This window comes from Lissotriton helveticus, chromosome 3_2, assembly GCF_964261635.1.
Source record: "Lissotriton helveticus chromosome 3_2, aLisHel1.1, whole genome shotgun sequence".
Taxonomy (NCBI): domain Eukaryota; kingdom Metazoa; phylum Chordata; class Amphibia; order Caudata; family Salamandridae; genus Lissotriton; species Lissotriton helveticus.
The window spans coordinates 138,002,623-138,026,193 of record NC_136062.1 but is presented as its reverse complement, the minus strand read 5'-3'; the positions used below and the strand labels follow the sequence as shown (position 1 = coordinate 138,026,193).

The following is a 23,571-nucleotide window of genomic DNA, read 5'->3' as shown; positions in this document are numbered from 1 at the left end:
ATTTCCCGTGGTAGCAGCCAAACTTGCTACAGCGAAAATCGTTTTTGGGGATACCTCACTGTAAGGCATGTTCAACAGTAACATCTGCATGTCCTTCTTTTAAATATCTGCACCCTGCCTTTATGGGCAATAAGGCCTAGGTAGCAGTGATTTTTTGAGTATTTAAAAGGAAGGTTTAGTCCTGACAAAAGGATGTATTTTCACAGGTCAAACTTGCAGTTAAAAACTGCCATATGGAGGTTACTTGTATGCATCCATCAGGCTTCGCACAACATAGCATACATGCTTATGCACACGTGTTCACATGTAACCAGCTCAGTGCACCTTATCCAGGCTGTTTCGCAGTGGCATTATCTTAAAAGGCAGACACTAGTGGTAAACACGAGCAGGCCAATTTCCATGCAATTATCGTGAGTGAGATGCTGACAATGAGACTCACCCACAGTAAAGGCAAAAAACAGGTGATTATACAGCAACAAATCCTGACGTACTAAAAGGGTGGAAACGATTTGCAATAAACGCTTCCAGCCGAAACTAGGGAAGAACTGCCCATTGCTCACGGGTACTCCTTCCCAGTCAGCGGAAACAAGTGGCAATGGGTTCTGACCAGACACCATTCACTAGTTGTCCGCCACCACAGATATCTTGACCTGACCTTCTGACACTAAGACCACACACCTAACTAAACCATAAGGTCACTTCTCCCCACAGGGAAACCTGACTGCACGAAGAACTCTTCTAGTTTTAGGTCAGATGCATCCAGGACACTACACACCTATATGGCCTTAGCAGGTCTAGGCCCACCCTTCCCCAGGGTCATGCAAATTGCGCCCACCACCCTCTTCCTGACAAGAGTGCAGTGTCTCACCACTGACACCATCACAACTAAAAGTTCTGAAACGTGTCCCACGAGTTACTGGTTGTTATCCCTCTAGGGAATATACAACTCACTTATCTAAGTCACTACAACCTAAACATGGAGAGACCGGCCCCTTGCAGGACCTCTGACCCTCACCACAGTAGTTACTCTGGGGTCTATTGCTGCCACCACATCCTCTCAGGATGACTATCTTTACTAAGGAAATCCAAGCCCCATAACAGGGTTCTCCATTTAAAAGAGCCACCCCAGTCAGTTACCTCCACGGTAACCCCTCACCCGTGGACTCTCAAGCCCGCTGGGTCAACCGGAAATGTCACTGGGTATTGTGTAGGCCATACCTTAAACGTACCCAGGCCCCACTTCAGGCTGTTATCCAGCCTTCAAGCTGTCTCTCTGGAGACCAATTAGGGACCCTAAAGATCCCCCAGTGAAATTTGACAGATCACCCGGTAGGCATGCACTGCCGCTGTCCACCACCACCTGCTGAGTCCTTGCGCGGTGAACCAGGATTTCTGAAGGTCCTCAGGGCATCACACTCCCAAGATGGCACACTTTAAGTGCAACAGGCAGAAGCTTGCTAATACAGGCCCTCCGCAGCCTCTCATTTTGACAGCTCAGCACTGCAATCCCTGGCAGAAGTGTTACGCCACCCACCCGACTGATGCTCAAGGTTCCCTGTATCTGGAGCAGGCACATGACCACACAGTTGGGCTATTGCAGGTACCAGCCTGCCTCCGGCCCCACCTCAACTAGGGCATCTGCCCCACTGGTACGCCTAAAGTGCTCCCCACCAGAAGTCTGAAGGTCAAAGTCCTCCACAGCCTGCTCTTCTGACCACTCGGACAATCCTGGACAGAAGTAACTAGCACCAACCCAGACTGATGTACAGGGTCCCTTCACTTAAGATAGGTCCTGCATGGGCAACTGATTGAGCGACTGTGGGCACACCCGCCTTCTGTACCACCATGCTGGGTGCTGCACTCACCAGCCAAACTAATGTCTGAAAACCCAGGACCTCAAGGGGCCTTAGGGCAGCACCCTAATGCTAGAACACCAGAAGTTCACCAGGCAGGATTCCACTAGGCCAAGCGTTTTCAGCCTTTCCATCGGACAGATCAAAGCTGCAATCTCTAACAGGCGTGCTTCCCTAACTTCAGACTGATGCTCAGGGTCCCTTCATCAGGACAGGCCCCACCAGGCCACCTGGGTAGGTCACAGTGGTTCGCCCACTTTCTGCACACCCTCCATCGACATGGCCTCTGCCCTCTTTCCTGGGCTCTGTCACAAAGGACCTACCTGATTGGACACCTGCCTAGACATTGCAACAGCCCTGACCTCAAGTTCAGGTAAAACAGCCCTAGGATGACATCTTTCACTGTATTCGGGCAGTTGCCTACCCTACTCTGACATCGCAGAGTTAACCAATAACCCCTTCTGAGAATCTTGGGAATCCGCCACCTCCACTCTGATCTTCTCAGGTTCAGTCACTACACCTTCTACCACCGGTAGTGATACTCACCCACAATAAATGTCAATGAACCAACTGATCATAAAGCAAAAAATCCTGGCATACTAAATTTGTTGAACCCAGTTGCAACAGTCTTTTCCAGTTTAAGACTACAACATGCCTTCAAATTATGCGCACAAGTAACTGCCCAAGAATTTATTTGCAACAAAATCTGTTTGAGGTAAAGAGCTGGTACAATTTCTAAATTGTAGATCATGCTCACAGAATTGAATGCACACTTTCAATCAATCAATCAGCAAAGAATGGTGCTGTTCGGAGTGATGGGATAGGTCGTTCTAGGTCTTGGCTGCAATGTAGGAAATGGAGCAGCCCTGCTGTGACAGATGCATGGGGTGTGGGCGAGGGCGAGTGAAGAGGAAAGCAGGTGTTTGAAGGGTTGATGGAAATTCAGTCCATAGTTTACGTATGAAGGTCCTAGATTGTGGAGGGCTTCGTAGAGTGCATGAGAATCTTGAACTGGCATCTCTTCTAGATGGGTGGCCAGTGGAGGTTTTCCGAGGTGGAGGTGATGTGTGAACAGTTAGGAAGGTCCACGATCAGTTTGGCTGCAACGTTCTTCATGGTCTGGAGTCTTCCGAGGAGCTGGGTGAGGATACCGGTGAACAAAGCATTGCTGTAGTGCAGGCAGCTGGTGACGAGGGCCTGAGTGATGGTCTTTCTATTGTTGATTGGGATCCATTTGAAGATTCTGTGCAGCATACGTAGTGTGTCTGGAAGCAGGAGAAGGCAACTGAATTGACTTGTCTTTTTATAGTCAGTCGGCTGTCGAGCATGACCCCTAGGTTGCGGGAGTGGTTGGTGTTGGAGATGGTCCAAGTTCAGCTGGCCACCAGCTGTGGTTCCTGACAGAGGTGTTGTTCCCAAAGATCAGTACTTTTGTCTTGTCAGAGTTGAGATTGAGGCAGTTGTCTCTCATCCAATTGGCTACATGGGTCATGGCGTTGGAGAAGTGGATTTTGGTGTTGGTGGAGTCCTTGGTGAGGATAAGTTGAGTATTGTCTGCATAGGAGAATATGTTGAGGCCGTGGGATCTGACGACGCCGGCAAGGGGAGTCATGGAGGTGTTGAACAAGGTGGTGCTGAGGGATGTTTGATCCTTGGGGTACGCTGAATATGATGTTCTTGGGTGTGGGGATGAAGGGAGGCAGCCAGATACTGTGTATGTGTCCTGTAAGGAATAAGGCGATCCACTTGATGGCGTTTTTCTGTCTGCCGATGTTGTAGAGTCTGTTGGTGAGGGTGTTGTGGGAGACGGTGTTGAACGCCACAAAGAGCTTGAGGAGGATCAGGGCCACAGATTCTCTGAGATCAAAGAATTTCTGATGTCATTTGCAACAGCAATCAGGGCAGTGTCAGTGCTGTTGTCAGCATATAATGCTGTTTGTGGGGCGTCCAGTAGGTGGGTTTGTTCCAGGAATTCGGTTGGTTGATGGTTTTCTCAGGGTACTTTGGCAGGGTAGGGGAGCAGGCAGATCGGTTGATAATGTTTGAGATTGCTGGAGTCGGTGGAGGGTTTCTTTAGGAGGGGTCTGACATCTGCCTGTTTCCATTTGTCCGGGAAGGTTGCTGTGGTGATAGAGGTGTTGAGGATACTGATGAGTTCAATGCTGATTGGGTTAATTCCGAGGTTGAAATGGTGGTGGGGACAGGCGTCGGTGGGCGCCCTGGAGTGGATGGAAGACATGATGGCTGTGGTGGTCTGGGCAGTGAGCGGAGCCCAGGTGGTGACCGTTTGGCTGGTTTTCACTGGTTGGTTGAGGTTTAGGGTGGAGGGTTGGAGGTCGAAGTTGTTGTAGATGATGGCAATCTTGCTGTGGAAGTAGTCTGACAGGGTTTCACAGAGTTCTTGGGAGGGGTGGATGGAGTTATCTGTGGCTGTCGCATTGGAGAATTCTTTGACTATTTTGAAGAGTTACTTAGTGTTGTTGATCGCATTGTCAACTCAGGCGGTGATGGCTGCTTTCTTGGCTTCCTTGATGTGCAGGTGAAAGTTGCTATGGGCTGTTTTGTCGGGGTTCTTTGTGATGCGCCATCTGTTCTCCAGTTGGTAACAATTGTGCTTGGTTGTCCTAAGGCCTGGGGTGGTGAGTGCCTGTTTCCACAGAGGTTCGGTGACCTTGCACTAACTGCAGTGGGAAGAGATGTGACACTTTGTGATGGTGTGCGGGGCATTGAAGATGGAGAAGTGTATGATGGGGTTGTATGTCAATACAACGCGATGTTTACACCGCACTACCATTACAACGCTGGTTTTACAACGCAAGTCGTTACCACGACTTGCGCTGTAGGGTGCTGGACTTAGGAATAGTAAGATTTACTATTCCAACACCAGCCTACGTACAGTAGGGAAGGTGTTGGAATAGTAAATCTACTATTCCTTAGCCTAGAGCGCCCTCCAGCGCAAGTCGTGGTAACGACTTGCGTTGTAAAACCAGCGCTGTAATGGTAGTGCGGTGTAAACACCGCGTCGTAATGGATGTTCCCCGTATGATGGCGTGTTCAGTCAAGTTGAGTTTTGGGGTGTGGCTGAATTTCATTTGGTCGCTGGAGGTGAAAATGGGGTCAAATGTATGTCCAGCCTTGTGCGTGGGTCAGTGACCAGTTGGGTGAGGCCGATGTTGTTCTGGTTCTCCAGAACGGCGATGGAGTTGGCGTCACTGGGGTTGTCAATGTGGAAATTGAGGTTGCCAAGTAGGACATAGTGGTGGAAGTCAATGGCCAGGGGTCGATGAGGTTGGAGATGGCATTGCAGAAAGTTGGCCGGAGTCCCGTGAGTCTGTGGGCAAGGGTGCCTCTTATTGTGGTCTTTGTGTCTATCTGTAGTTGGAAATTAATGTGTTCCATGAGAGGCGTGGCGTCATCATTAGTGTTGGTGCATCTGATGGTTTCCTTGAAGATGATGGCGATACCTCCTCGTTTATTGGTGCAGTCTCGATGTATCATCCTGTAGCCGTTGGGAGTGGTGGTGGTGATATTGGGGTACAAGGAGGGGTTGAGCCACATTTAGGTGATGAAGGCAATGTCTGTGGAGAGGGTGGTGATTGTGTCCCAGATTTCTGCAGCGTGCTTGCAGCGGGATTGGGCGTTGAGCACGATACAATGGAGTGGTTCTGGGTTGTTTGTTGCCTTCTGGGCAGGAGTGGTGCAGGATCCTATGTAAGTTGTGTTGCAGGAGCAGTTGCAGTGACTATAAATACACAATTACAAGGAATGCAAAGGACTTCGATGTATTTTTAATACTGCATTGAAATTAAATAATAATGGACACGTGAATAACTACAGTGACAGATGACTGATTGCTGCCCCACCCACTCCTCTGTTAAATTCAATGTGCCAAGCTAAGATCAGTCCTCTAATGTACCGTTGTGAAATTGACATACGAACAGTCTTTTTCTGTGTCGGGTATACCAGACGATTTAGAACTAGAACTACCACAATAATTTTGATATAAAAATAATGTTTCATTGCATTTGCAAAACTACACCCCCATACATAAATTCCATTTAGCTCTTACCACTGATGTGATCTCGTTATGACGCAGGTTCAGTTCTGCTAATGAATCCAGGCCATTAAGATTTTCAACAACGGTTATGAAGTTCCTAGCAAGGTTTAATACACGGAGTTGCCCCAAATGACATACATTTTCTATTTTGGTAATCTGTAATGAAACATATCGGAAATACTAAAATTAGGGACACAGAAAAAAACAGTAATATGTTCTTAACATCATAATGACTTCCTTAGTATGTTAGTTATGAATGCCCTGCTAGGATCAAATAGATACATGTATGTTTACTTGAAGTTAAACTATTATTATAATGCATGTCTGCTTTTTTATTTATTCTAACAACATGGTTTCTTTCAATAGCCTCCTTGTGATACTCAGGGCCTGATTTAGAGTTTGGCCTGATGGGTTACTAATTCAAATATGACAGATATCCGGACCTCTTTTCACTAATGCATTATATCTTATGACACTTGTAATAAGTGAATATCTGTCACATTCAGGGGCTTAACACACAATGACAGGCACTACTGCAAAATGTGCTGACGGATCCTTCAGTCTCCAATATCTTGCACATATTCATATACTTTGGGTTAAATGGGGGCCCCATGTGCCACAGGGACAGAAGCCCGCGTAACATCCCTGGTCAAGTTTGTGATGCAATAACTAGTCCATCAAACTAAGTCAGGCCCAATGCCTTGACTAGCCTCAGTAAGTTAAACAAGTATTGGTAAAGCGAATAGGTCTCACCATGCTGTACAGCAGTGCAGCTGCTGTGTAGCATTGCTGAAGATAATGTAACAAAAAAAGCTACTACGTGTCTGTTGTATCGTTTTGTGGGTCAGACCAAAACTGATGTGCGCACCTAGAAAATTAGGCAAGCATTTTTTGCTTTCTATAAATTTCATTGAATTTCTATGAATTAGTCATTAAAAATGTAAAAATTAGCTTTTCTGATATGGCACTAATGCACTTTTTCATATAATGGCAATGCACTTTAACAAAAAAATGGTTGAGTGGGTTGGGGAGCAAGTGACGAACTAGCTAAAACAGGTGGAGGATAGAAGGACAAGTTAGAGATAATGGAGAATCACACAAAAAACAAAGGGTGGGGGATACAGGGGGTATGAAAAAGCACACAGACAATGAAGGGTGGGCAGACGAAGAAGCACACGGACATCAGAAGGTGGGTGAGAGTGTGAGTTGGGAAGCACACAGACAAAGGTGATGATGGGGAATCACATAACAACGGACTGCAGGCAGGGATAGAGGAGCTCATGGATAATGGAAGGCGGGGAGGGAAGAGGAAGCCCACGGGCACCGGAGGAAGGGCTGGTGGTAATGTGGAATCACATGGACAACAGAGGGTGGATATGCAGCGATAGGGTAGCACACGTACAACGGAGGAGGTGGGGTAGCAAGAACAGCCAATGAAGGTAAGTAGGTGGGTGGAAGCAAGAACCACCAATATGGGAGGAAGTATAATGGGAGAAACACACAACGAGAAAAAGGATAATGAAATACATGAGGGAGACAGATGGAAACCATATGCACTCTTGTAGAGTGCCTAACCAAAAAGAAAAACGTAGGGCCTGAAAAGGAAGCAGTGAAAGGACACAAGTAATTGGTACATGCTCCAGAGGAGAGACAAAACCCGAAGAGGAAGGACAGCTCACAGAACCTAATGAATAAGACTTGAAATAATGCTAAGGCTGTGCTCATGTTAGAACTGGGCTACTTTCTAATACAATGTTGTGTTAGATTTGTTTCATAAGATGTACTGTATTTTCTTTACATGCTCATTTTATTTATTTGCCTGTGCTAATGCTCTAATAATCGTCACAATAATTGTGTGTCATTTCCTCTCCACTAGTTTAATGCATAATAAAGATCTGTAAATATGACATTATTGTGTTCCTTGATTTTTCAAAATCAAAGTAGAGGTCCCACCGAAAAAAATACATTGCTATGGTCTCTAGCAGGTCTGTTCAGTCGCAATACCTCAGAAGTAAGACAGGAAGTGCTGTCACTTGTCTCCACCCACAAGTCTGATGGGCCTGGGGGATCCAGAATATCTACCGGGAGCGCAGAAATATTTGCCTTGCATAAGTGTCCTGTAACTTAGTCCCTCAGGTTAGTTTCAGGCCTTCCAGGGACCAATTCTAGATTAGTATAAACAAAATTGCACTACAGTGATGACATCTGCTCAGTACTTGTAAAATATCCATTCTTTGGATAGGATGTTCACCCTCTTCTTCCAAACATTTGTTAAGCTTAACAGCTAAAAGGGAAGTTCAGTTTAACCTGTTGCTAAATGGGTCTAATCGGTGTCTTCCATAAACATATCAGTAAATGGTTATTAAACGCCTACTGCCCACCTCACTGGATGAGGTGTGCAACCGGCAGAAAGTGACATCACATTCATTGTAGGAGCAGTTCCACAATTCAGCATGAAAACCTTTTATGCATTCGTATAGTTTCAGGGCAACTAGTAAGGTGTCACCAATCCTTAAGAGCGGGTCCACTCTTGTTCACAGGGCAAACCTGGCTATTGTTAGTCAATCGCTGTTTACAGTCAATGAGAAAAAAGTCCTAGCACATGTTCCTCATGGAGCGCCTTCACAAACTATTTATCCACAAGTAATTGGTGCTCTCACAGAAAAATGAGCAGTAAAATAGAAAGAAATTCAATTTTGGTTTTGGGTGGCTTACAGTGCATCCACAAGCCCTCAGAAAACCCTCAAATGGTACAGAAACCTTAACCAAATCCCCTTAACTGACTGGGAAGAAAAATATATAATTTACTACCCCATCTAACAGACAAACTCTCAACAGACAAGCTCACATCGCACTATAACTCATCAATAAAGACTGCCCTGGACCAGATAGCCCCCCCCCTGAAATTAACAAGCATTAACAAGCATTTGCAATGCAATAGGTCTCGCATTAACAAGAGATTGAGCTATTGGCAAGCAAATGTGAGACCTATTGCATTGCAAATACTTTATTGTAAAGAACAGTAGCCATCCTTTCCATTATGTATAAAAAGCCAACTTAAACTTATAGACAATAAGTACTCAAAACATGTAACCTATCAAGCGCACTGTCACTTTAGGCACAACAATAAATTACTACTCCTATTAGCTTTTGCCTTCGTATTGTCAGTCCTATCTCTCTTCAGTTTCTCACACGGGTTCCATTACCCACTTCTGGCTCTTTCCTGCTTTGCGGAGTCTGGGTGCCTGGCTTATGTACAGTTGTTCACCCTCTGTAGCCATTCGGGTGCAGCCTGCTGCAGCTTTGATTCTGTTGCTCCCCTTAAGGAAGAGAAAGGGGAGAGCATTGGCTTCCATGATGGCTGACGTGTAGAGGCTGAGAGGCCTCAAGGCCGAAGCCCAAGAGCACGTGGGAGTCGCCGCCTCAGCAGCAGCGGTACCAGAGCTGCTTCGAGCCCAGCCAGAGGCGGTAATGAGGTGGTGCGTCCCACGCTTAAGTGTGGCCACCAGGGACCTGTGACCCACTCCGCAGCATGTTGGACACACAGTGTCAGGTAAAAGTCTAAACTTTGAATGAGGACTGGCAATGGGAGGACCGGGGCACCAGACATGTCTCATTCCACTTACGTGGAGCGGCTCACGTAGGTGTATCTGCTTGTGCGAGCCGAGTCTCAGGGTGAGAAGCTATCAAGAATGAGAGTTACGCTCTAGAGCAGCATTGCACGAGATATGATGAGTTGATATTTATTCTTGATGTAGTTATGAGAGGCTAAGGGGTTAAGTTTGTGGTTGTGAAAGATGACAAGTGAGCTATACCTGCCTGAGTGAGAGGTCAGTGCCAGGAATAGAGCTTGGTGAAAACCAGTTAACGAAACAGTGCTCGGAGGCTGTAATTAAAGCCTACCGAGTAACAACACACATAAAAGGCCCAGTCCTCATGTGAGATTACAAAAGGAGGCGGTACTAAAGAGGGTCTACTAAGCTTATTGACCATTGAAAAGCCACAATTTACAAAGGACAATGTCACAAACCAATGATAAATATGGGTGAGAGTGGGCAGAGCTTCAAGTCCATACCTAAATACAGCATCCCTCAGAGCAGCGCATGCGCTGCCCAGGCCAACCTAAAAAGGGTAAGAGACACTCCATCAGAAACCTGGTTCAACTAGTAGCTCAACTCAGAAAGTAGACAAGAGCTGCTGAAAGACTATGGAGAGGGAACCTGTCCACTATTCACCTCTACCAGCTCAGAAGAGAATGTAGGAGATACAAAAACCACATCCCAAAGAAAACACTACCTTCTTTTGCAATGCACTAGATAAAGCAAGAAACCGCCCAAAAGAGCCCTTTAACATAATTAAAAAACAAACCTTTAAACAAACCAAAGATACTTTTGTGTGTTCAAAGGAACGATGTAACAACTTCACCAAATTCTTCAGTGACAAAATTACAAAATTGAACTCTGACATCCACTAGCAGCTCTTCACCCATAACGGAGGGTAACATAACCCCAGCACAATCCTCTGCCACAAAAACAAAGACCCCTCCCTCAGGGAAGACTGGACCCAACAATTGCCCTAGACACTCCAGAGCTGGAAGACATTTAATCCCCTCACAGAGGATGACATCACCAAGGTGATCGTAAGATCCAAACCCTCTACTCACAATGCAGACCCACCACCAGCTCACCCAGCAAAAAGTCTAAAACACGCCCTAATACCTCTATTGACCAAAATAATAAACAGCTCTCTGAGTAGTGGACCCATGCCTGACTGCCTAAAACAAGGCCAAATCACTCCCCTGCTAAAAAAAAAAAAACAAATACAGGCGCAGACATGGAAGACCTCAACAACTTCAGGCCTTTTTTCAACCTTCTCTTCCTGGCTAAAATCCTCACGAAGTGTGTTCTCTCTCAACTCACCCAGCACGTTGACACTAATAACCTACTCACCAATGCGGTTTCTTAAAGGGATGCAGCATGGAAACAGCTATACTTAATTTAGAAGATGGCATACATAAGTCCCCAGAAGCAAACAGGTGATGTGTGCTCCTCCTCCTAGAACTATTAGCAGCAGTCAACATGGTCGACCATAAGTTACTTTTGGACTCAATGCAACATAGAATCGGTGCAAACGGCACAGTTCTGAAATGGTTCACCTCATTTCTAAACAACCACTCCTAACTAATAAAAATAAACAGCTCAACATCCGATCTATCAGCAAGCACATGAGGTGTTCTCTAGGGCTCAGTCCTCTCACCAAAACCTTCCAACATCTACATGAAACCACTCACCACAATACTGCCTACCTCCTATACGCAGACGATACACAACTGTACCTGGAAAAAACCTCCCTGAATGACATTCGCTGTCTCAATGCAATGCTCATAAAAGTTCACAACTAGCTATCAGACAACCACCTTAAACTCAACAAAGAAAATTAAGAAATTCTTGTTTTGTCCAACCCCGGCCAATCACCACAGATCTGAGAATGGCTAAATAACTTGAATGCCTTAAATGCAAAGCAGACTCTGGCGAACTCCATCTAATCTCTGGGGATACCTTGGCCTCTAATTTGAACATGTACACACACATAAGGGCTACAACAAAGGATGCCCTATGCATCCTCAAACTCCTCAACAAAATCAATCCCTTCCTCCCACCAAATGACTTGAAATCAGCCATGCAAGCACTGGTTCTGTCTAGGCTATATTACCCTCAAATCCACACCGAATGCAAACATAGACCCCATAAGAACCACTCTAAAAGCAGCAGCAAGAATAGTTACTTGAACAAAGAAATACAACCACATCTCCCCTTCACTAATACATCTAAAGTGGCTTACAATCGAAGCACGCTGCCATTTTGTATTATGACATCACACTCCTAAAATGGGGCGTCTGATTTTTGGTCCCTGTATCAAAAATCAATGTTCATATGACTACCTAACACTGTGCCAAGTGCCATATTAGTGTCACATTTTGCATGATTCTGGTGTTTTCTTACTCTGAGCTACCTCACTATTAGAAAGTGCTGCATTCTTGTGGCTGTAGTTGAAATGTGTGCACCTTGTCACACCCACATCTACTTTTCTTGTTTTTTAAGTTTGAGTTTATTAAAGAACAAAAGAACATAGCAGGAAAAGAAGAGACGGGTAAGATAATGAACCCACATCTACGTTAAGCTGTATAACAACAGTGAACACCTGGCTATGATCACTTGGATCACAACTTCCAATGGATGAAGAGCTTCGTATGCATGAATGGATCTAAAACAGAATTACTGCTGATGGCAGTGCCTGATCCAGTTTACTTGTTATCCTTAGAACACGCCAACCAAATCAAATAAAGTGTAAATAAACTACAACATAGTGGCAGAAGTGGTGAATCGGGTTACAATTCCAACATTACAGTTTGTTACTGCTGTTTACGTAACAGAGCCAGCTGTATCATTGCCATTAGAATACAACATTTGTGTTCTGTTTTTATTGTGAGATGAGCAAAATAGTCTATATAAAAACAGTGGGGTATGAATCTAAAGGAATTATATGTGGAATACATTGGAAGTACTTTTAAGTGTTGGAGCATTCTGATATTGAATGTCTACTGCTGATTGACCGGAGGCCCACTGTAACCATCTCATATATAGCATTCAGGAGATTACAGGGTAGATATTGGAGACACAATGATTATCCTTTTCCTGGATTCTTGGTCTCTCGTTTATAATGACTATTTATACTGTTGTCAGTATTTTCTCTACCGGTGGAAATCGTTTTTATCTCCATTTGAATGCAGATTCGGTTTGTATGCAATCATTTGTTTGCTCTTCATTGTAAGGAGTATAGATATAGCCTGATGAACTGGGGAACACAAGTATAACTCAATCTAGTTTATTAGTTCTGGTTTGCGAATATTTAATTTCTGGCACTTTTGTCATAAACTCTTTTAGTAATTTAGTTTGATCTTTTGTTCAGTCCTCCCAGAGAGGATTAACACATGGATTTAATTCTCTGTGTATCATGTAGCAGATATGTGTCGCCCAAATTAAAAAAATACATAGGGGCTCGGAGTTTGGAAAACGTATTTACAGGTTTTAATGGAGCACATTTTTCCAGGAAGGTGAGTCTGGCTTTTCCACTTCACTGGACGGTTCTTGAATCAAAACTATGATATTAAGGTATGCTAGTACGGATTTTCAGGAACTGATTTTTTATTCTACTTTGGATAGAGTGATTATTATTCTGTCTACTTAGTGAATATGCACTTCTCAGGCATTGCCTGTGAGGTGTATGTGATCAACATATGAATCGTCCTCCTGGCCTTTTATTTTTATTTATTAGCTTCCTGTTTCCAGTTTTGTGTTAAGCTGTGGTGTTCACTATCTGGTGCCTAAGGTATCCCTTTGAATAGAAGTGTAGATTTTTTAGGTTGCCTAAGATGATTTCAGATACCATATCATTATTCACGATTAATTGTATACTAACACCATAGCTGAAAAAACCATACGTTCATCCTCAGTTTGTTTTAAGACTCCAGAAAAACATCTACAAATGCGGTACCATGTGTTGCAGTAAAGATATTGGCAAATATGCTCTCCAAGTGGCATGTCCTTGAGGAATGGCCACCATCTCTGTAGAAAGGCACATTGTAATTCTCGACTTTTCTTCAAGGTAATTAATGTGTATTTAAGAGCTTTATATAGTGAGAGTGTCCGAGTACTTTACAGCATTTTCCAAGAATTAACATACAATCGTAGTACAGTATGCAGGCATTGACGAGGTTCACGTAATTATTAGCTCATGACAATATAGTCTAATTGTAGACTCAGGTGTTGAGTCATATTTCAAGCTTTGAGAGGGGTTTGTACATTCCATGGTGGCGATTCCATGGTGGGTAAGTAGTTATTTCTCGGAGGGTTAAGGTGCTGGTTCAGTAGTAATTCTTTTAGTTGTCTCTTGAAGCTTGTGAAGGAAGGATTACTTCTCTTATGTACTAGGAGGGAATACCAGATTTTGGGGGCATTTCCCAAGAAAGAGTGAGTGCTCTTTGTTTCTGTTTCTTAGGGAGGATGAGAAGAAAGGTGTTGGAGCTTCTTAGATTCCACATTTGGCCTGCTTATTTGAGTTTGGAAGCTAGGTAGTTAGGTTTCCCTGTGTGTAAAACCTTGTTGGTGAGACATGCAGTTTTGAAACAGCAGCGTGCTTCTATTGGAAGCGGGACTCTACTGAGGCGCCTGAGGAGGAAGAACAGGGGGATGTGGAGTGCTGATGGTTCCATTTCGAGGAGTGTTGTGACTTCTCGGAGAATTCCTGCTTAAATTGGACGCTACGAGTGCCTTCATCATGCCCTGGCTTTATGGTTGGGGGAGGGATGGAACGTTTCTGATTGCCTTTTGCCTTACTATTGGTTGGGTGGCTTGAATATATCACTTTTTTCCTGCTGTTTGTAGTGTCCACTGTCTTGGTGCGGTCTTAGCTTGCCTCAATCCAACTCAGGTTGGCCCCTTTCACTGCAGCCGGGGCCTGCAAACTCACCTTTGCTTTGTTTCAATGGGATATCTTGCTTCACTACTATGCATACTGTTTATCATGTTTAACTGGGATGTTTCAATATTGACTGCTCGGTCAACTCCTGCTATGTGGGAGGACTGCGCACCTATGCCCCCTTCATATGGGTATACCCCAAACTTTGAGCTTTGTTGGAGTGGGGGGGAGGGTTAAGTTATGTTTTGGGATGGCTTTGGCATGGGTGTGGTGCTGAAGTGGGTGGTGGGAGGGCGGGGATGGGATTGGGGAGTGTTCTTTATTTTCTACCAGGCGTACAGAGATGATGTGCAGCAATTGCTGCGGCTTGTGGTCCTATTGTCTTCACTTTGGTGATGGCTGCTTGATTTTCCTGCAGCCAGTCAATGAGTAGCTCTATTAAGTTTGCCACTTGGAACGTCCGAGGTTTGAATTCGCCATGGAAGATCAGGATGGTGTTTGCGGGCTTGGATCGAATGGGAGTGAGTGTCGCTTTCCTTCAGGAAACGCATTTCACTGCTGCATCAGTGCGGAATGTGGGGGCGCGCTGGGCGAGTGTGCGTGCGGCTTCCTCCTATTCCTTGTATGCAAGAGGGGTGCTCACGATGGTGAAGAAAGGTGTTCCCTTCACGGAAATTAAAACTGAAACGGATGATAGTGGTCGTTTTGTACTTCTGCACGGTAGGTTGAGGGTGAAAGTGTGCTCTTAGTGAATATCTATGGACCGAATGTGGATGACCCAGCATTTTTTTCGGATGTGTGGCGCAGGATCCTGTTATTCCCTCCTGCTGAAATTATCTGGGGAGGAGATTTTAATGTGTATTTGGACATGTTCCGGGATCGGAGTGGTGCTGGTGAGACCAGGCAGAAGAAAGCATCGGATGTGCTGTGGGGTCTTATTGATGCTGGGCATGTGCAGGACATTTGGCGCTTGCGGCATCCAGAGGCTTGCAAGAGTACGTGTGTGTCTTCCGGGCAAGGCCCATGGTCACAAATCGATTATTGGTTGATTTCGGGGGAGGTGGGTCATTGGGTCAAGAGTGCTTCGCATGCTGCCAGAACACTTTCGAACCACTTCCCGGTGCTTATGGAGTTGACATTACTGGAATATAAGGCACCGCAGTTTGCTTGGAGGCTCCAACCATCGGAGCTTAAAGACCTAGTGTTCAAGCAAACTATAGAGGAAGCGATCGAGAATTATTTTAAGGACAACAAGGGCACAGTTGACAGCGCAGGGGTCCTGTGGAAGGCCTTTAAGGTCACTATCAGAGGAGCCTGTATAGGAGCACAAGCAGGTGTTCTGCGAGATATCAGGCGCTGGATACGGAAGCTGGCTGCAGACATTCAGGTCCTGGAGCGCTCTTTCGATGATGATCCAACTGCTGACAAGCTGGCACAGATACGTGAACTTGTCGCTCTCTCGCCCAGAAGTTGCGGGAGCCCCGAAGTCAGGAGCCCATAAATGAGCTCATTGATGACACTGGCACGGCCTGTCACTCGTTGGAAGAGCTCTGCGATGCAGTGTTGAAATTCTATACGGATCTTTATGCTGCTAGGGAGTCCCCTTCATCAGGGGAAACGCATGATTACCTGGACGACGTGGCATTGGGCTGGCTGTCTAAGGCACATTGTGAATACCTGGTCGGGAAACGGCCACTACAACGCGGCCGTTTCCACGAAATCCTTTACCACGCATGCATTACAATGCATGCGTGGTTACAACGAGAGGCTTTACCACGGATACCTTTACTACGAAATACGTAGTAAAGGCATGTGTGGTAAATGAAAAGAAAAAAAATGGGGGGTTTGGGGGGTCTCCCCCATAAAAAAATAAAATAAAGCGTAGGAATAAAAAAGGGTGGCTGGGGGGGTCTCCCCCCAAAAAACAAAACTAACCTGAAGAGCCGAAGCTGATGCAATCAACGTCGTTAGAGAGGAAACGGAAAGTAACTTCCCCTTCCTCTTAACGACGTACAACCGACGTAACCAAAGAAGATGGAGAGAAGGCGAGTTAAAAGGTAAGGGGCATTTTAGTAAAAAAAAAATATATATATATTAAGGGTTAAGGGCGGGGATAAATATAAGCAGTGGAGGCTGGGGACATGTAAGGGGAGAGTTATAACCTTTATCGAGAGTATGCCCTCACCATGCATAAATTTACAACGAAAAACGTTGTAAATGTATGCGTGGTAAAGGAATATTCGAGGTAAATGTTATGCGTGGAAAACGAATTCCGTTGTAACGCATGCGTGGTAAAGGCATGCGTTGCAACGGAATTCGTTGTAACGTCATACAATCTACCTGGTGCAGCCATTTGGTGAGGAGGATGTGCTGGATGCTATAATGGCCCTGCCCACGTGTAAGGCCGTAGGACCAGATGGTCTGCCAAGTGAATTTTATAAGGTGTTTGTGTCAGCCCTGGCTCCGCGGTTATTGGAGGTGTATGCGGAGGCCTACGATAGCGGGACTCTGCCACCGTCACTTCGGGAGGCCTTATTAGTTACCCTACTGAAACCGGACAAGCCCCCCAATCAGTGCGGATCGTACAGGCCACTCTCCACCATCAATATTGATACCAAAATATTGGCAAAAATTATAGCCACTAGACTCCAGCCCCTGGTACCTTTGCTGGTCTTACCGGATCAGTCTGGCTTTGTGATGGAAAGATCCACCACACACAATCTCCGCACATTATTCTCCACGTTACACTATTTTGAACCTGACTTCCAAGCCGTTGCTGTGTAACTGGACGCAGCAAAGGCGTTTGATTCTGTGCATTGGTCCTATATGTTTACTGTCCTGAGCAGAATGGGGTTCCCCCCCTTCTTTGTACAGTGGATTCGGGTTCTTTACAGCGGGCCAGTCGCTAGGGTGCGGGTGAATGGTAGGGTCTCGGCCCTATTCCCTATAGAATGGGGCACGCAGCAGGGATGCCCCCTGTCGCCCATACTTTTCTCCCTGGTAATAGAACCTCTGGCTTGCAAGCTACGCCAAAAACATGCTGCCGCGGCGTTGCGGTTTAGACAGCGCCCACTAATTGTCTCGCTATACGCGGACGACATGCTACTCTTCATCCGGGAGCCATCAGCTTATCTCTCAGTGGTATTGAGGGAATATGTCCAATTTGAAAGGTTTTCCAGTTTGGGCATTAATTGGTCCAAATCCGTGGTCTTCCCCATAACAGAGCGCACGAAGAAGGTTGAGCTTGACTTCCCTCTGTCCTGGACTTCTGAGCCCGTAAAGTATCTTGGGGGTGATGATCCATAGAGATCCGGCTGTTGTGATCACTGAGAATTATGGGCGAGCCATTATGCGCATAACTGAGCAGGCGGAACGGTGGGCACGCCTTCCCTTGTCGTTAGCAGACAGGATCGCTATCATCAAAATGGTGTTCCTACCCAAGCTGTTGTACTTTTTTATTAATATCCCAATTAAACTGAATGTGGCACTATTCCAAACGCTACAGATGGCACTGCTTACATTTGTCTGGGGAGGTAAGCAATCTCGATGTCGCTGAGATCCCCTAGCGCAGCCCTTTGACCGGTGCGGCTTTGAGGCTCCCTATCTCCGCCTGTACTACATCTGTGCGCAGGCACACTTTGCTCATTATTGGCATTTGCCGCAGTGTTTTCAACCGCATGTAGCCATTGAAGCACACGCGGTCCTTCCCATTCCAGTGCAGGCTATGGTTCTATCGGGTGGCTCAGGTGGACCCTGGCAAGAAATTAACCCACCTTTGTGTACGTCCTGGGCCTGGAGGGCTTTGGCTGCTAGAGCTCAGCTCCCATATTTATATGCCCCTCTTTTGCCCATAGCGTCCCATCCTGGGATTTCGGCTGCTCGGGAGCCCGCAGCGTCAAGGGAACTCGTGGCCACGGGTGTTGTCCGGATGGGCGATCTATACAAGGAGGGCCGCTTCAAGACCCTTGTGGAGGCCCAGAACGGGGTTAATCGCTCCTTTATGTTTTGATTCATGTACATTAGGGTCAGACAGGCCGTTCAAAGAGCATACCTGGAATTTCTGGAGGAGCCTACGACTCTTCGGGCATTGCAGGCAATGCTAACGGGGGAGAGACTTAAGGGACTTATCACTTGGCTCTACTATGCTTCCCAGCGGGAGCAAGAGTTCGAAGACCACCAATCGCGTCGACGCTGGCGGGCTGCGATACATAGCCCGATCTCGATGGAGGTGTGGTCGGCCTGTTGCCAACTCACAGGACGGCTCACGGCCAACTGCAACCTTAGGATCATTCACTTTAAATTTCTGCACCAAATATACTATTCGCCCATGCAACTACATAGGTACGGCCTGAGGGACACGGCGAGGTGTGCGCGCTGTGGAACCGATGATGCAGATTTCTAACTTGTTGCCTGGATGTGTGGGATAGTTTTTGCATTCTGGACAGAAGTGGCTCATATGTTATTGGATGTGGTGCTAGAGCATGTAGCCTGTACGCCTCAAATATGGGGTATGTGAAACGTTTGAAGCACGCCAATAGACGACTTGTGGCGGTTTCTACTCTGATGGCGAAGTGGATAGTGGCGAAGAGATGGGGATCGAGGTTTGCCCCAACTATAAAAATGTGGCTTACAGATCTAGCCTATTGCAGGGACCAGTTACACATATATGAGGAGGAACTGCCTGAAGCCTCTCGCCCTAAAGACTTTTGGAGCCCTATCACTGCATATATGGTGGCACATCCTGATTTATGCTGCAGGGTGTTGCCCCCGTGACTGATGAACTTGTTGTACTAGCACTGACCGGGAAATGTTTCCCTCTTCAACCCAAGCGCTAGGCTATGGTATTTACGAACTGATGCCACCTGTTTATCACTGACCGCTATACAGCAGAAGGTTTTAGCTGGATCGCCTTGCTGAGAGGCTCTACAGTACCCTTTTAGCCTGGTTGGATGTTTGTGGAAAGGTGGAATGGGAGGGAAAAGGTGGGGTATTAATGTACCTGCTTGCATATGCACGGAGATGTGTTGCCGCTGTAACGGCAGTTTCTTGGCTTATGCATATGAACGTTGCGCCTGATTCATGTGTCATTCAAGGATATTTGCTGTATGTTACACTGTCGAATTTCCAATAAAAAGTGTAATAAAAAAATTAAAAAATAACAAAAGTTTGGTCACCATTATTCTTCGACACATATTAACAGAATCTGTTTTAATTTTCTTATTGTTTAATCTAATTACAAGTCACTGAATCTGACTGAAATTGTTATTTTAAATATCTGGTGGGCAATGAGATCGCTCAATAAAAGTTGCGACATTTCCCAGCATGTTTTCTTGCCACAACCTGCAAATGCAGATACAGTGCCACAACCTGTAAATATTGCCAGGTTTATTAGCATACTCATGGATAGGCAGTAGCCTTTGATAATTCCCAATACCAAAATCAATCCACAAATTTGAAAGATTTATGGTTTAAATCTTTTATAAAGTTTTATCAACCTACTATACATTTGGCATTGCAAAAGCTGTATCGCTGCCATAGTACATGTTTAACACAGGTCGCAGCTAGGTGATTGAAGCATATGGAGAACGTAATAAAATGAGGGTAAAATAGAACATGCAAGACAAAGGAAACCTATTATAACCCCTCCCCCCCCACCCTGTCTCTTGTCCACCAAAGAAACAAATATACTCAGTGCTTGAGTCTTGTAATTGGAGTCTGGGGTATTACTTTCCAGACGCTTGTGGATCAGAGAACCGTAAGAGGCGGAGATACCTTGGACAGGTTATTTCCCTGAACTCAGAGGAAAGCAGGGACAGAAAGGGTTGCCAGAGCTCATTAAACGCGGAGCCCTTCCCTGCAATTGTTAAAGTCAGCTTCTCCATCCCCAGGACAGGCCACAGATGGTGTAGACAACCTGTGAAATTAGGGAGTTGAGAAGTGCGCCAGTGTGTTAGTATGTTTTGTACTGCAAAGCCCAGAGCTATCACTATCAGGCAGCATCGGCGGGATTTGAGCAGATAGGTCAAAGGGTTTGGGAGGCCCAGAAGGACATAAGCTGGAAAACACGGTATTTTTGTGTCTAAATGTTTGTCTACCTCATCTAGTACTCAGGTATGCCTGGATATGTGAACGGTCCCACAACAGGTGTACTAAGATGCCCACACACAGAGGAGGTCCCAGGGGTAAGTTTATAGACCCTACTGTTAAGCCCCCTGTACATAAGTGACACCAACCTAAAATTAACAGAGAGTCAAGAAACAAACAAACAATGTACCCAAATAAAGATGCAAAGGAAATAGTTGTTAAACTATACGAGTTCCCATCAGTCTACCATCGAGACCGCCCCTCATCATCTGGGATCTCTTGTGCAAAGATTCTGTCACATTAAAGGGTAAAAAAACCTGTGCTGGCAGATGACTACGCCAGGCGCAGGAAAAACCACAATGTTGTTTGCAGATGTGAAACAGAATGGCGTGTCTGGTTGGGAACTGAATAGCAGTGCGTGAAAAAGATGTGTGTTGTGAAAAGAAAGAGAAAAGGCTCTAAAATTAGGTAGTGATCGGGAAAACAATTTTAATAAACACCCTCACACTCCTAAATCAATAAAAACAGTGCAACAGTGGTTTAACAAATAGCCACTAAAGATGTAAGGTCGACATGTTTCTGCAGACGCACGGAGTCTAGCGATCTCCTGCTGCTTCTTCGGGACCATTAATGCTACTGCTAGAACAAAATAACATAAACCATATCACCTGAAAGTGTATGTATAATCATCTTCTCATCCTAAAATTTAGGGGAGAAAATCATAATATAAGGGTACAGAGTCATGTATACATATGATTTTAACGTGCACCTTATGTGCCAACATTATTATATGCTAGTCATAAGCTATTATTGCCCAGCACTTAGACCGTCAAAATCAGTCACAAATCACCAATTCAGCAAATTTGTAGGTTAAAGTTCACTCACCCACATGATGGGAAGGAACAACTCCACCTCACCTGGCACGAGCTCAGGTTAATGGATGCACCGCACTAGAAAAAGACAACAAATAAAAAGATGTATCTACATCTAAATATATTCCTAAACTGACCAGTCTAAGCATGCGCCGCACCAAGCGTCACATTCCTGCCAGTGCCACGAAACATCACCTAGTCATTTTAGCTGTATCTTATAAATAGATAGTTACAGGTCGGTTCAGAAGCTGAAAAACGTCACCGATCCCTGTTTCATACACATGTAAACATGCGCATGGACTTATTATAAATAGAAAGGTACAGGTCGATCGACTTAGATGTCGGAAAAAACCACGACCCCTCTCTCTCACACAAGCATGTTCACTGCCTTACCTCTCCGTCGGTGCACCGGTCGTCCCTCTAAGCTCTATCGTAGGGAGGAACCGACCCGGTGCACCGGCGAGGTAAATAAGCCTCCCTCACTTCCGCATTCGGAGTGCGACGTAGCCCGACGCGCCCTATGCGTAGTGACGTCAAGCGCATTCTCCCTGGTAGGTGCGCTGTTAGTGATGGGAAATGTAGTTTCCGAGATCATTGTTTACCGCGATACTGCCTCTCTGGCGCCCGCGCCCAGTGCTGGCTCAGAGCGCAATATCCCAGACGTATTTAATGATAGACACCCTGTTTGTACCGGGAAGTGTACTCTCTTACTGTATGATCAAAAGCAGGGGACGTCAGTGAAAGCGGTAATGGTGCATAAAAACACTGAGATGAATCGTTTCTTCACCTTTATTAATTTTTAATCATTTTAAGCATAAGCTGACGATCAATATCCGCCCTCTTATGACAAAAAATATCCACAGTTTCCCCGCTCTCTCGTTCATTTAATAAGAGACAGATGGATATGGTGAAAACCATACTCGGCTAGTCATCCCTCCATATAGACAAATGAAGTCCAACTCGTCCTCTGCACCAAACCATAGTAAATTCGCTATGTATGTCAACCCTTTATATGTACTGAAAAGGGTTAGATCATCACTCAAACATAGATATGATTTTGCAGTAGTGACCCACATGCCCTTTATCTGTCACAAATCCTGTGTTGTCAACGAGATAAGGGTAGGAAGAGTCTGTTAATGAGACACACCTTACAATTAAAGGGACATCCACGGGATTTCATCATTTAGCCCACATTCGTCACTACGAAGACGGTAGACCCATTTTTGTTCACATTTGAACAAAAATTTGGCAGTGTCAGTTACAGACGGTGGAATCCACGGTTGGTCTAATACTGTCCACATGATGTCGGTAGGTAGATGGCCCACCTGCAAGAAATGGTTAGTCAGTTTGGTGGCTTGTTTGCAACACCGGATTGAACTTTTATGTTCAGAAATTCTGAGCTTTATCTTTCTGGTGGTCATCCCCACGTAGTTCAATTTACAGGGACATGTTATTAAATAAATCAGGTTCGAGCTATTACAATTGGTGAACCGTTTTAGTTGCCAAGGTCTGTCGGTACCTATATCTATGGTGAGTGTTTTAGTCGTTTGTGGACATGCCACACAGCCACCACAGGGATGGTGTCCGGTGACTGCGGGCATGTCCCAAAGGGTACCGACCGCTCGTGGAATCATGATTTTAGGCCTTGTATGGACCAGCTGGTCTCTCAAATTTTGGCCTCTCCGAAAGGCAAACAGCGGAGGAGGTATAGGGTCTGTACCTGTCCTAAGAATTTTCCAATTCTTCTTGACAATTTTTTGAACTTGATTAGAAAGAGTACTATATGTATTTACACAAGTAATTCTTTCTTGTTGATTTTTTGGGGGTGTTGGTTCCAACAAACATTGCCTGTTATTGTTTGCTGCCCGCTTTTTGGAGTGTTTAATGAGATGTTTAGGGTATTTTTTTATCTTGTAGATTTCTTTCTAGAGCTTGAGAGTGTGTGACGAAAGCCATTTTAGTGGAACAATTCCTCTGAATACGGAGGAATTGCCCAAAAGGCAGATTATCCCTCAACGCTTTGGGATGAAAGCTGTCATAGCTTAACAAGGAATTCCTCGCCATTGGCTTTCGGTATAGCTCAGACTGTAGACCCCCTCCTGATGCAGACATCAACAGGTCCAGAAATGCTAGTTGGTGTCTATCAAACTCCATGGTAAATTTCAGGAATTGATTTCTTTCATTTAACCAAGTGTGGAATTGGCGGAGTTCATCTTCCGTACCTCGC

At 45.4% G+C, this 23,571-nt stretch overlaps 1 protein-coding gene across 3 annotated transcripts in view; it reads right to left on the bottom strand.

Moving 5' to 3' along the window:
* Positions 1-23,571, bottom strand: part of LRRC49 (leucine rich repeat containing 49) — a 1,030,711-nt gene that overhangs the window by 602,368 nt on the left and 404,772 nt on the right. For all 3 annotated transcript variants that reach the window (XM_078684608.1, XM_078684609.1, XM_078684610.1), the window contains one exon: positions 5,923-6,066. In XM_078684608.1, the coding sequence (XP_078540734.1) occupies positions 5,923-6,066 (144 nt within the window). The remainder of the gene's footprint in view (positions 1-5,922; positions 6,067-23,571) is intronic.